Source organism: Elephas maximus, chromosome 14, assembly GCF_024166365.1.
Source record: "Elephas maximus indicus isolate mEleMax1 chromosome 14, mEleMax1 primary haplotype, whole genome shotgun sequence".
Taxonomy (NCBI): Eukaryota; Metazoa; Chordata; class Mammalia; order Proboscidea; family Elephantidae; genus Elephas; species Elephas maximus.
In genome coordinates, this window is record NC_064832.1 from 94,255,493 (window position 1) to 94,268,745 (window position 13,253).

At 41.5% G+C, this 13,253-nt stretch overlaps 1 protein-coding gene across 1 annotated transcript in view; it reads left to right on the plus strand.

Annotated features, from left to right (window-relative positions):
* The window catches only part of B3GLCT (beta 3-glucosyltransferase), a 133,849-nt gene that overhangs the window by 97,773 nt on the left and 22,823 nt on the right, over positions 1-13,253 (plus strand). Inside the window, exons 11-12 of the mRNA XM_049853271.1 lie at positions 2,072-2,185; positions 5,222-5,321. Coding sequence (XP_049709228.1) covers positions 2,072-2,185; positions 5,222-5,321 — 214 coding nt within the window. The remainder of the gene's footprint in view (positions 1-2,071; positions 2,186-5,221; positions 5,322-13,253) is intronic.

A 13,253-nucleotide genomic window follows, 5' to 3' on the forward strand; every position in this document is an offset into this window, starting at 1 on the left:
GAAGCAAAACCAGTAAAGTGTATGAATATATACATATAGAGAGATTTATATCAAGGAAATGGCTCACTCAGTTGCAGAGGCTGGAACATCCCAAGTCCGTGCGTCAGGATAGAGGCAGGGGCTAGCGAACCCAAGATTGGCAGGTCAGAGAGTAGTGCTCCTGTTTCCCGGCCATGAAGATTGATGAATCCCAAGATTGGCATGTAGGACCCTGGTAAGCTGCTAGCTCAAGTCCCAAGAAATCAGAGGAACAGGAGCCAGCTACAGGATCCAGAACAAGCAAAAGCCCATAAGCCTTGTCAGAATATCCAGTTGTATTCAATGCAGGCCACACGCCCGAGGAAACTCCCCTTCAACTGATTGGCTACTCACAGCAGATCCCATCATGGAGGTGATCATATAATATCAAATCTCATCATGGAAGTGGTCCCAATATCATATCACTATCAAACCACTGAGAATCATGGCCCAGCCAAGTTGACATATAACCTTAACCTTTACAACCAGGAAAGTTTTTTTTTTTAGTGCGTGTGTTTATTTTTATTAAAACTATCTATTAATGGTAATTTGAGTTTAATGTTAAGTTTTACAGTGGTTCTCAATCTTATTTCTTCCACATTTTCCAAAAGTGCAGCACAATAATATCACCCATCGTAGGCCGTGGTTCTCAGTGACGAGGACGTGATCTTTATACGGTTGGGTTTACCTGTTAAAATCTGAGTGGGGACATGCATAGTTTGACATGGGCCCCTCCCATCTGCATGGTAAGAGAGCCAAGTTTGCATGTCAGCCCCCCAGTGCCCAGAGCCACACAAAAATATTTCAGTGCCAGCTTTTGTACAACCAAATATCTTATGAGATTTCGTTCCTTGGTTTGGAGCTTTAGGTCATGGTTTCATGGGATGTCCCAGTTAATTGGCCTAATGTGTTTAGTGCTTCGGTCTACCTCCTAGTTTGTTGCCTAGTGCCTTAAAAGCAGCCATCCAAGGCACAACAAGTGATCTCTATTCACCTGGAGCAACAGAGGAAGGAGGAGAGTCAAGAATAGGAAGAGGACATGAGATGTGTGACTAATTGCCTCCATGAGACCAGAAGAACTGGTTGGTGCCCAGCTACCGTTACTGAACATTTTGATCAAAAATTCCATAGAAGAATCCTTTTCAAAAGGAGGGAAAATGCAGACCAAAATTTAAAATTGTCATGGTTTCCAGACTTTCTAGAGCCATGGGCTGGATGAACCTCCAAAACTATTTTCTTTACATAATCTTTAACCCTTATACCAAAGATATGCCCTGGAGTCTCCTTAGGACCAAACGATAGTTTTAACTTAACTAGTAAAACAAAATGTCTGCCTTGAGTCTTGTGCTTTATTAAGAGAGCTATCTATATGGGATCAAATGGACAACAGCTACTTGAAAGATGAGACAGGAAGCTTAGGGGGCAGTGAGTTTGTTAATGGAGGAGGAACAGCTCTGAAAAGGCGAGAGAGAATGGTTTCACGCTAGAAGAATGTAATCAGTGTCACTGCATTGTACAGGTAGAAACTATTGAATTGGTGTAAGTTTACCTGTATGGATTCTCAACAACAACAACAAAATAGAATTTTTAAAATGAAGTAGAAAAACTTCCAGAAAAAAAAAATCCAATCCTTAGAAGTAATTCTGTCTCCCCTTCCCCCCAAATAAGCATTTTAAAAATCCCGTTGTGAATTTTAAATGAAATTCCCTTTTCGGAAAAGAGAAACAATTAAAATTAAAAACAGAAGAGTATTATGAGACTGGAACAGTTGCCATCATCTGGAAGCGAGTGTATTTGTCACCAGGAGTGAGAAGTGCTCTGTCTAAGGGGTACTGAAAAGGGTTCAAGAAGAGGATTTTGATCCTGTGCGGTCAGCAGCAAACAGCCTCAGCGTTTCTCAGGTGTGAAAGGCAAGCACTGAATTGCAGAACACCTGAGGAAGAACAAGGAATGGCTGTCTTTCTCTTTAGGGTGTTTACTGCGCTGTCTTGAGTTTGTGGGATTCCCCAGTCAGTGAGTGTGACTACATGGTTGTCGTCTCTGGCTTTTTCAGTACCCATCGTAAAGCAGACTTGGGAAGCACAGGCGGGTCTTATCGAGTATTACAGCGACTCTGCGGAAGGTTCCATTCCTACAGTAGATTTGGGAATTCCTAACACAGATAGAGGTGAGTCTTCAATTCCTACTATTCCCCCTATTCAACATTTCCATTCTATAAACATAGTCAATTAGGGTTAAAATGGAGTATTTTATTAAAAAACAAAAACCTGTTGATTCCAACTCATAGGGACTCTATGGGATAGAGCAGATCTGCCCCATAGGGTCTCCAAGGCTATAATCTTTATGAAAGCATACCACCACATCTTTTTCCTGAGGAGCGGCTGGTGGGTTCAAACTGCCAGCCTTTTGGTTAGCAGCCAAGTCCTTAACCATTGTGCCACCAGGGCTCCTTCTGAAAAGATTACAGCCTAGGAAACCTGATGGCGTAGTCGTACTCTGTCCCGTGGGGTTGCTGTGAGTGGAAATCAACTTGATGGCACCCAACAACAACATCATCTTAAGAGAAATGTACACAGATGTTCACTGCAGTATTGTTAGAAATAGCAAAAAGCCGGAAGCAAGCTGAATGTCGCCGTGGGGCTGGTGAAATGTATTAAGGGGCATCATACTATGGAATGCCACTTGTCACTCCATACACTTGTCTGCATGACTGGTGTGATCACAGAGAACACAGAGTACATCATGAATATTTACACAAAACAAAACCAAAAGCTTTGTCGTCAAGTTGATTCTGACTCCTAGCGACCCCATGCAACAGAGTAGAGCTGCCCCGTAGGGCTTCCTAAGCTGTCATCTTCACGGAAGCAGATCACCAGGTCTTTTCTGCCGAGGAGCTGCTGGGGGTTTCAAGCCGCCAACCCTTCAGTGAGCAGTTTAACCACTGTGCCACCAGCGCTACTTAAGTATCTTATAGATAGTATAATTTTTGCCTCGTGTAGGTTTTCTTCCTTCCTTCCCCACCCAACGTTTTTACCCATGCGTATGGATTGGCTCTTTCATGCCAAGGGCTTTCTAGTATGACCAAAGGGTTACAGGTTTTTGTAGGTCACATAGATATGATGGCGCACATGACAGTGACAGCAGAGTCTAATGATAAATTTTCCGTATCTTCATAATTCACCGTGGCGGTAAAATGTGATGGCCAGTGTTAATTTGTCATCTTCCCACACAAAGCTCCTCCTCGTTAGGTTGGAGCAATTTAATCAACTGGTGGTGTTATCTGACTGCTGTGTGTCAGAGGAGCCCTGGTGACGCAGCGGCTGAGAGCTCAGCTGCTAACTGAAAGGTCGGCAGTTCAAACTCAACAGCCGCTCCACGGGAGAAAGACGTTGCAGTCTGCTTCCGTAAATTTTACAGCCATGGAAACTCTATGGGGCAGTTCTACTCTGTCCTGTAGGGCTGGTATGAGGCAGAGTTGACTCAATGGCAAGGAGTTTGATTTTGATTTGCTTTGTATCAGCCACTGCTGGATGCTGGGTAGTTAGGGAAGAACCTGACAGTTTCTGTCCTCGTGAAGCTTACATTTCCCATTCTGTGTGCACCTCTGAGAAGTACTTAACCACACTCAGCACAGGTTGTATGTACAGTAAGCACCATTAAATGGATTTTAGCCATAAATGTTAATATTTTAGTTAGTAAATTGTTGGATGTATACGTAGATTTTCCAGTTACACACATTTCTTATTGTGGAAGTAGAAGTTCGGCCGCCTCACCTTCACTTGCTCTTTGTTTTGTTTTCCAATGCTCCTGTCACATTTTTTTTCTATTACTTTCTGCTTCTCCATATCCTTTTATGAATAAAAATGAAGTAGCAAGCGTTGATTATCTTGTTCTATAATTTATCTTGAATATTTTACGTTAGCGTCACTCACAATTCCTTGATTAATGAAGCGCAGTGTGGAAGCAGATCGTTTGTACAGTTTTCATTTCTTCTGACAAGGCTAAATGCATTGCTGAGCCTGTCTGTATTCTTTCCTTTTCTGTTTTTTTTTTTACCCTGCTTTTTAGACTTCAGTGTAGGTGGCTTTGGTAATTGTTATTCCTTATTTCCTAATTGATTTTTAGTCTGGCCTTTTTATTGCCCATTTTTATATCCCACTTTATTCCAAAAGGAATTGGAGGTGGTTTTCAAAGATACAGACTATAATGGTTAAAATTACATAGATCAAGAAAAAGGAAAATATAGGTCAAATTGAGCAGTTTGCTACCGATACATATTAGTTAATATTAGTTTGTTTTCTACTGTGATATCAAATACTTAGTTGAAATGAGTGGCATACTCCCGAGTATATTATGCTTCTCTTGGTCCCAACATCTACCACGGCAGCTTCATGATTTATCTGTCAGCTTCTCGATAGAGGCCCTGAGAACAGTGACCATATTCTATTCAACAATATATCTTCGGTGGGTGTGCTGCTACCTGCCCCAGTGTCTGGCATAGTCTAAACTTAGTAGATATTTACAAAATAAATGAATGAAGATACCATCTTCCACGTTTGCACCGTTGTCTTCGTGTGGTTGTAGTACTTGGAGATCTAGCAGTTCTTTTAGAATAGGAGTATCTACGAAAAGATGTCAGGCTTCTGTAATTGTTATGAAGCCTACAGCTTTCTTGTTTCTCTGGACTCAATATACTAGGCCTGTCTCTGCCTCAAGGAGCCCTGCTAGCACAATGGTTAAAGTGCTTGACTGCTTACTGAAAGGTTGCCAGTGTGAATCCACTCAGCAACTCCACAGGAGAAGACCTGGCGATGTGCTTCCATAAAGATTACAGCCTAGGAAACCCTATCGAGGAATTCTACTCTGTCCAATAGGGTTGCTACGAGTCGGAATCGACTAAGCAGTAATGAGTTTTAGTCTCTGCTTCAATTTAGCAGTTTGGTCCTGGTTAAGTACCCTAATCTAAGTCTTCATTTGCTCATGTATGAAAGAATGGCGTAAACTTCATGACCTCCGAAGTTCCTGATGGTTCGCTATGTCCACAAAAAACTAGAGAAGGCTAATTTTTTACCTTTCACGTTATCAAAGTGCGTGTTGTTATTCAAGCACTTGTAACAGAAAACCCAAAAAACGTATTTCAAAATGAATTACATATTTTTATGGAAAATAATAACAGTATAAGTTTTCTTCTTGCCTTTTACAGGTCATTGCGGAAAGACATTTGCCATTTTGGAAAGATTTTTGAATCATAGCCGTGACAAAATACCATGGTTGGTCATTGTGGATGATGACACACTAATAAGGTAAGGGATCATTCTTATCCAAGTATGTTTTAAATTAATTCAACATATTTTCATATTCAGAAACTATAATAGAAACTTTTGCTTCTGGCCAAGATGGAGTAACAGGGACTGGATTTACCGACCCATGTGAAACAACCAAAAAAAAAAAGACAAAATATATGAGATAAAGGTTTTTAAGACACTGGACAGTAGGCAACAAAAGACAATGATCTCAAAGACAGGAAGCAAACGATGTGAGCCTTAGACTGCTCCCAGCTAACTGGCATCAGAGAGTTTCCAAGTTGCCACTCAGGAAGGAGGAACCCAGGTAGAACCTGGCAGACTCCTTGAGTTAAGAAGACGAGGCTGAGAGTCTGGGGAGATCAAGACTGGTAGAGCTTATAGGACTGAGTATCAGAGCAGAGAGAGCTTCACAGAGAGAGAACACCGGGGATCTGTGGAGGGTCTCCCTTGATTATTCAGAAGAGCACTGATCAGTGCGTATGTGAGGAAGAGGAAACTACCAGAGGCAGCCAGAGCACCATCTCAGAGGACTAGAGGGGATGGTGCCTGAAGCTCACACAGAGCTGAGGTAGCGCCTGTTCGCACGAGCCACGCCAGACAACCTCATGATCCATGGGACATTGGGTGTAGAGTATGTGGAAGGATCTGCCTCCATAAAGGGGAATAATTATCCTTAGACTCAGCACTGCTCTGGTGCTGCCTAACAAGTCTTAAAAGTATCACCCAAAAGGATCAAACTGTTTTCCAGTAACTAGCTTGTATCTGAGAACAAAGCTCAAGAATATTTATAGAAATACAACATATCCATCACCCAACAAGATAAAATTTACAGTGACTGGCATCCAGTCAAAAGTTTATAGGCATGCAGAGCAGCAGAAAAATATACCCATAATAAGGAGAAAAATCAGTCAATTGAAATTGTTCCAGAATTGATACAATATTAGAATTATTAGTTATTAGACTATTATTATTGATGTTATTATAACTATTCCATATGTTAAAAAAAAGTCAAAGACATGGAAGGTGTTAAAAAGACTGAAACTGAACTTCTAGAGGTGAAAATTACAACGTCTGAGGTGAAAAATAACACTGGACAGGATTAAAAGCAGATTAGACATTGCAGAAGAAAAGATAAGTTAACTTGAAGATGTGGCAGTAGTAACTAAGCAAAATGAAACACAGAGATAAAAGAGAATTTAAAAAGATCACTGTGCTGTGGAACAATTTCAGATGATCTGAAATTGTGTAATTGTAGTCCCCAGGAGAGAAGAGGGACGGAAAAAATGTTTAAAGAGATACTTTCCAAATTTGATAAAACTATAGAATAGATCCACAAACCCAAGAGTCTCAACAAACCCAAAGCATAACCGTGACCACTAAAGTGAGGCACAGCCACCTCCCAGAATGTTGCCGTCTTCAACACCTCGTGGGGCGTTTTTGCATCTGTAACTGCATCATATGTGCCTTCAGTCTTCAGCGCAGCCATTCTACTTGGGAGTTTTACCATATGCTTATTCTTGTTCTATATTCAGTAGCAACAATACCTAACTTCTCAGTGATGTCTTAAATGTATTGTTCAACTTGAGCCTGTGACCATTTTCCTTTTGAGACTATGATACCATCCTTCGCCACCATGAACTTTTTGTAAATCGTGAGGCTGAATAACTGTGAGATTAAAGGTCAACTCCTTTTCTCTGTGAACAGCATGAATAGCAATGTTGTTATTGTTAGGTGCCATCGAGTTGATTCTGACTCATAGTAGTACTTCCCCATAGGATTTCCTAGGCTGCAGTCTTTACGGGAGGAGATAAGCCGGTCTTTTCTCCCACAGTGCTTCTCGGTGGGTTTGAACCACAAACCTTTCAGTTAGCAGCCAAGCGCTTAACAGTGTGCTTCCAGGGCTCTTTTGAATAGCAATAGCCACATCCTTAAGTTAGTCTTTCTATTATCACCAAAACCTGGAACTTTGATGTCTGCAGCCTGAAGGTCAATAAGCATCTGGAAAAATGAAAAAGACCTTGAATTTAAAACTCAAAAACTAAAATAAAAGGAAGTGGACAAAAAAAAGGGGGAGGGGGGGAGGAGAGGGAAGAAATGAAACTAGAAATTTTTGGACTCAGGTAAGAAATAGGAAAAAAAGAAAAAATCATATCTGAAATTAAGACAAAATTACAAAACACTGAAGAATAAATAAATCCAAATGAAAATTTAGTAAGGATGTGGAAGAAAATTTATAAAGCAATCAGGAAAATGAGAATGGGATACAGAAGGTAAATGGGTCTGAAAAATAGTGGTTGAGATGGAAGAGGCAAAGAAGTCCAACATACTTATAATTGGAGTCACTGGTGAAGAAAACTAAAAATGTGGAAAGAACGTTATAAATAATCAGAAAAAGAAAGAAGATATTAATCTATATGGGAAACCCTGGTGGTGTAGTGGTTAAGTGCTACGGCTGCTAACCAAAGGGTTGGCAGTTCGAATCCGCCAGGCACCCCTTGGAAACTCTATGGGGCAGTTCTACCCTGTCCTATAGGGTTGCTATGAGTTGGAATCGACTCGACGGCACTGGGTTTGGTTTTTGGTTTTTTAATCTACATATCGAAAGGACACACTAGGTACCCTGGAAAATTGGCCTGGTAGCAGTTCCTCCACGTATCCTTATAAAGCTATTAGATTTTATAGATAAAATCCTCTTAAATCTCCTGGCAAAAAGATGAAATAATCTAAAGTGTAAAAGAATTAGACAGGCACCAGACTTCTCGAAAATAGCATCAAAAGTATGATAACAGAGGGGAAGTGTTTCCAACGAATCTAAGCAAAGAAATTGTGAATTGAGGATTTTATATGCAGCCATGCTGTTCTTCAGTATCAAGGTGATAGAAAAGTTTCGAATGTTCAGAACTAAAGGAATAGTTCACACATGTCCTAACCAAGAATGATGACTGAGGAAATTTGAGCAAAAAGACTGATTTACAGCCTTGGAAACCCAGTGGGGCAGTTCTGCTGTGTCCTGTAGGGTCACTATGAGTCCAAATAGACTTGACAACAACAGGGTTTTTTGGGGGGGTTTTAAGTTGTTAAAACTACTGTTTTCCAGAAATGATGATAAAAGTATTACACATCAGGACCTATAAAGTATCTTTTAAAAACTGGTCAGAGGAAAATACAGAGCCCTAAACCCTTTTATAAGACACCCTGGTGGCACGATGGTTAAGCGTTTGGCCACTAACTGAAAAGTCAGTGGTTTGAACCTATCCAGCAACTCCAGGACAGAAAGACCTGCGATCTGCTCTCGTAAAGATTACAGCCTTGGAAACCCTATGGGGCAGTTCTACTCTGTTGCATGGGGTCGCTCTGGGTCAGAATCAACTTGATGGCACCTAACAACAGCAAACGTTTTTTATAAATTAAAAATAGAAATAAATAGTTTGATTCCCAATTCAAAAAGCTCGAAAAAGTACCACAAATTCAACCCACAAAAGCACAAGGAAGGAACTAATATAGATACATAGAGAAATAATGAAGTAGAGAACAAAAGAGGATCAAATTTTGGTTCCTTAAAGTAAGCAAACTGTGTTGAATGATTTCCAGGAGATATTGTTAAGTGAAACAAACAAGAACGGCAAAGTGCAGAAGAATATATTTAAAGTGCTACCTTATGTGTAAGAAGGAGGAGAAATAAGAAAATACACATGTATCTGCTTATCTTTACAACAAGAAACAACAGATGAACCAGAAAAAAAGAAAATGAAGTTGTTTACCTACAAGGGTTTGAGTGGGGCAATAGGATAGATGGGGTGGGTGAAGACGTGGCACTTCTCTGAGTTAATTTTTTTGTATGGTTTTGAATTTTTGAAGCAAGTTCATAGTTTACATATTTAAAAAATAAATCAACAAAGTTAGGGAAAAATCAGTAAGGATGGGGCCAACCCTGAAACCAGCTGTATCTCAAAAATGAATAATATAATCACACGGAAGTACAAATGTAGCTCATGCGAGCAACTCTTGAATACAGCATTTAAATGTATGCCTTTAGTCAGGTGCGGGAAGAAGGGAAGAACTTCAGACAAATCCCGACCTCCTTGGTGGTGGTATGGATGAAGCGATTCTGAAATTGTTTTAGGTGCATCGTAGGAAGGAATGAAAATGTCGTTGGGAGACAGGATTCTCCCTGTGGAATGGAGCAAGTCAGGGAGCCCTGTGGGGATCAGTTGGAATGGAGGAATCTGTTAAAGCCCATAATTTCTAAAATGTGTGTGTGTATAAGTACAAATGTACACATACGTGTTTCCTCACTCTTCGCTGAAAGAGACTAGAAGCAAAGATATCCCATTAGCACTAGTGCCTAGAGCTAACACCATTCCCCACTAAAAGGAACCAGGACTTTCCAGAGAAATAGCTGATTCCAGGGCAGAAGTAAGGTTCAAGGTAAAGTTGAAATTCTTTTTATACCAGAAAGTATAGCCTGTTTTCTGGAGTCAATTACGACTCATATGGACTTATACAGTAGAACTGCCCCATAGGGTTTCCAAGGCTGTCATTTTTATGGAAGCAGGCCGCCATATCTTTCTCTTAAGGAATGGCTAGTGGGTTTGAACTGCCCACCTTTTTGTTAGCAGCCCAATGCTTAACCGCTGTGTCACTAGGGCTCCTTAGAGTCTGCTCAGAAACTCTTACAAATAACAAGAGAAAAACAGTAACTAGCTAGTGAGGAAACCAGGCGACACGGTGTCTGGATGAGCAGTTAATGTCACGGATGAGGACATATGGACAGCGTGTGCTGGCCGCGGCATCACTTGTGTGGTGTTGTGACCAGGAATGCATCTTCTCAACTTTTTCATGAGGAAACTTCAGACACACCTCAAATGAAGGCCACTCCATTCAAAACAGTGGGCGAGCTCAATTTTATTCAACAATCCCAATACCGTGAATGATAAGGAAAAACAGCAAAACTGCTCCAGATTCGAGGAGATTCAAGGGACGTGGTAACTAAAGGGAGTCAGTGATCCTGGGCTGCATCCTGGCTTAGAGGAAAGAAACCTGCTGTATGGGACATGAGGAGCCCTGGTGGTGCAGCGGTCAAGCGCTTGGCAGCTAACCAAAAGGTTGTAGGTTCTAACCTACTCAGTGCCTCTGCAGGAGAAAAACCTGGGTGTTTACTTCCGGTAGAGATCACAGGCAAGAAAACCGCATGGGGCAGTTCTCCTCTGTCACGGGGGTGGGGGTGGGGGTGGGGGTGGGGGTGCGGGTGGGGGTGGGGGTGGTGGCTATGAGTAGGAATTGACTTGAGAACACCCGATAACGACAACAGGATGTTACTGGGTCAGTTGATAAAGCTGGAATAGGGATGGTAGGTTGGATATAAACATTGTATCTGTTTATGGCTATTACAAATAAAAACTGCTATGAACACTTCTGTACAAGTCTTTCTATGGACGTATACTTTCGTTTCTCTTGGGTAGATACCTAAGAGTACGATGGCTGAATCGTGTAGTAGGTGTATGCTTAACTTGTAAAGAAACTTCCATCGTTACGTGTGCTGAAGTAGCTAACTCTTCTTGTTCTTTGGAGATGCACGTTGGAGTATTTAGGGGTAAAGGGACATAAGGGATGTATGTAACTACTCTCAAATGGTTCAGAAGAAGAAAAGAAAAAAAATACATAGAGCAGGGGAGAGAGAACAAAAAACAAATGGGGCAAATGCTAACAATTGGTGACTCTGGGTAAAGGGTATATGGGAGTTCTTTGTACTATTCCTGTAACTTTTCTATAATCTTGAGATTATTTGCAAATAAAAAAGTTAAAAAAGAAAAGCTGTAATAGGTTGCAGTGGGACATTTGAATTTTTGAAGATCAATGTTACTGCTGCTGCAATCCGTGTGTAATACTGAGCTATGTTAATTATAATAGCACTTACAGCCTTGCCATATTGCTTGTCTTCATTTCCGTCCTCAGAACAGCCTGGAGTGGTAGCGGGTTAAGTGAAGTTCTTTTCCTCGATCTTAGCCAAATCGTCTTAGAATTGGAGACCTAGCCATTTTATCCAAATTGCCACGTGTTAGCAAATATACAGTCTCTGACAGTCGTCAGACTCAGTTATGTGATCCTTCAGCTTTAAAATCACATGATGAATGCAGATATGGTTAATGTCACAAGGAAAAGAAACCCAGAGGAGATGTTAAATCCAGGTATTTTAACCTCATAAAGATTGGGTTGAATTAATAATTTTATAGCATGCAGAAAGAAGAGAAATATCATAAATTCTCATTTTTCTCAGGTCAAGAAGCAGGCACAAAATTGCCTTAGGGAGATTTGAGTTTTCACTGAGCTCTTCACCAACCAAGGAGCCTGGTGTGGTGGCTCAGTTGCTAAGAGCTCGGCTGCTAACCAAAAGGTCAGCAGTTCGAAGCCACCAGCTGCTCCTTGGAACCCTATGGAATAGTTCTTCTCTGTCCCATAGTGTCACTATGAGTTGAAATTGACTCAACAGCAGTGGGTTTGGTTTGGTTTTGACGAGCCCTGGGGGTGCAGTGGATTTAAGCATTCAACCTCAAATAGAAAGGTTGGTGGTTCGAACCTACCCAGCGGCTCTGTGGGAGAAAGAGCTGGCAATCTACTTCTGTAAAGATGACAGCCTGGAAGACCTCATGGGACAGTTCTACTCTGTCACGTGGGGTTGCTGTGAGTCAGAATCTACTCGAGGCACAAACAGCACCACCTGTGTGCCTGACGTAGATCTGTGCCTGCTCCCAATTTCATTTGCACCTTAAAAACTGCCTTTATGTCATCAAGAATTTAAAAAATCAAGTGCATCTTGAAGTAAGACATAAGGATTAGTTTATAATCACTTGGGAATAGGACGAGTGGTGGTGGTGTTAGGGCCGTCGAGTCAGCTCTGACTCATAGCAGCTTTATGTACAACAGAACAAAACACTGCCCGGTCCTGTCCATCCTCACAGTGGTTGCTGTGTCTGAGACCATTGTTGCAGCCACTGTGTCAGTCCATCACGCTGAGGGTCTTGCTCTTTTTCACTGACTCTCTGCTTTACCAAGCATGACATCCTTCTCCAGGAACTAGTCCTTCTTGGGTGACATGTCCAAAGTATGTGAGACAAAGCCTCGCTATCTGTACTTCCAAGGAGCATTCTGGCTGTACTACTTCCGAGAATAGGACTGGTAGTAATGAGATATATAGTACTATGGCCACCTTGGTGGTGCAGTGGTTAAGCACCTAGGCTATTAACTAAAAGGTTGGCAGTTTGAATCCACTAGCTTCTCCTCGGAAACCCTACAGGGCAGTTCTGCTCTGTCCTATAGGGTCACTATGAGCCGGAATCAACTTGACAGCAATAAAAAAAATAGGCAGGGTTTTATGGCTACCTTAAGGAGCCCTGGAAGCACAGTGGCCAAGCACTGTGCTGCTAACCAAAAGATTGGCAGTTCGAACTGACCAGCTATTCCATGAGAGAAAAGACCTGGTGATGTGCTCTTGTAAAGATTACAGCCTAGGAAAACCTGTGGGGCAGTTGTTTGTCGTATGGGATCACTATGCGTTGTCAGAATTGACAGCGACAAGTTTTTTTTTTTTTCTTTTGTGACCACCTTTCCTTCGTTAACCTGCCACCCCCTCCCCCCAGAGTAGGGAGCCATGTTCTGGCAAAGAGCTTGTTAAAACTGGAGAGTGAGCTTCTTATTTCTCAGTTTCACTTCTATTTCCTGTAGTTTATAGTGCTCAAAAAAATTTTTTTGGGGGGGGGGGTGCTTAAAAAATCCATTTCTTCTGTAAACTACTCAAATTTCAACTCTAGACAACGGTGTTATGTACTACACAGTATAAACAAAAAAACAGACCCTGGAATATGTTATCGTTGCTGTCAAGTTGATTCTGACTCACGGTGACCCCGTGTGTGCGGAGTAGAAGTGTGCTCC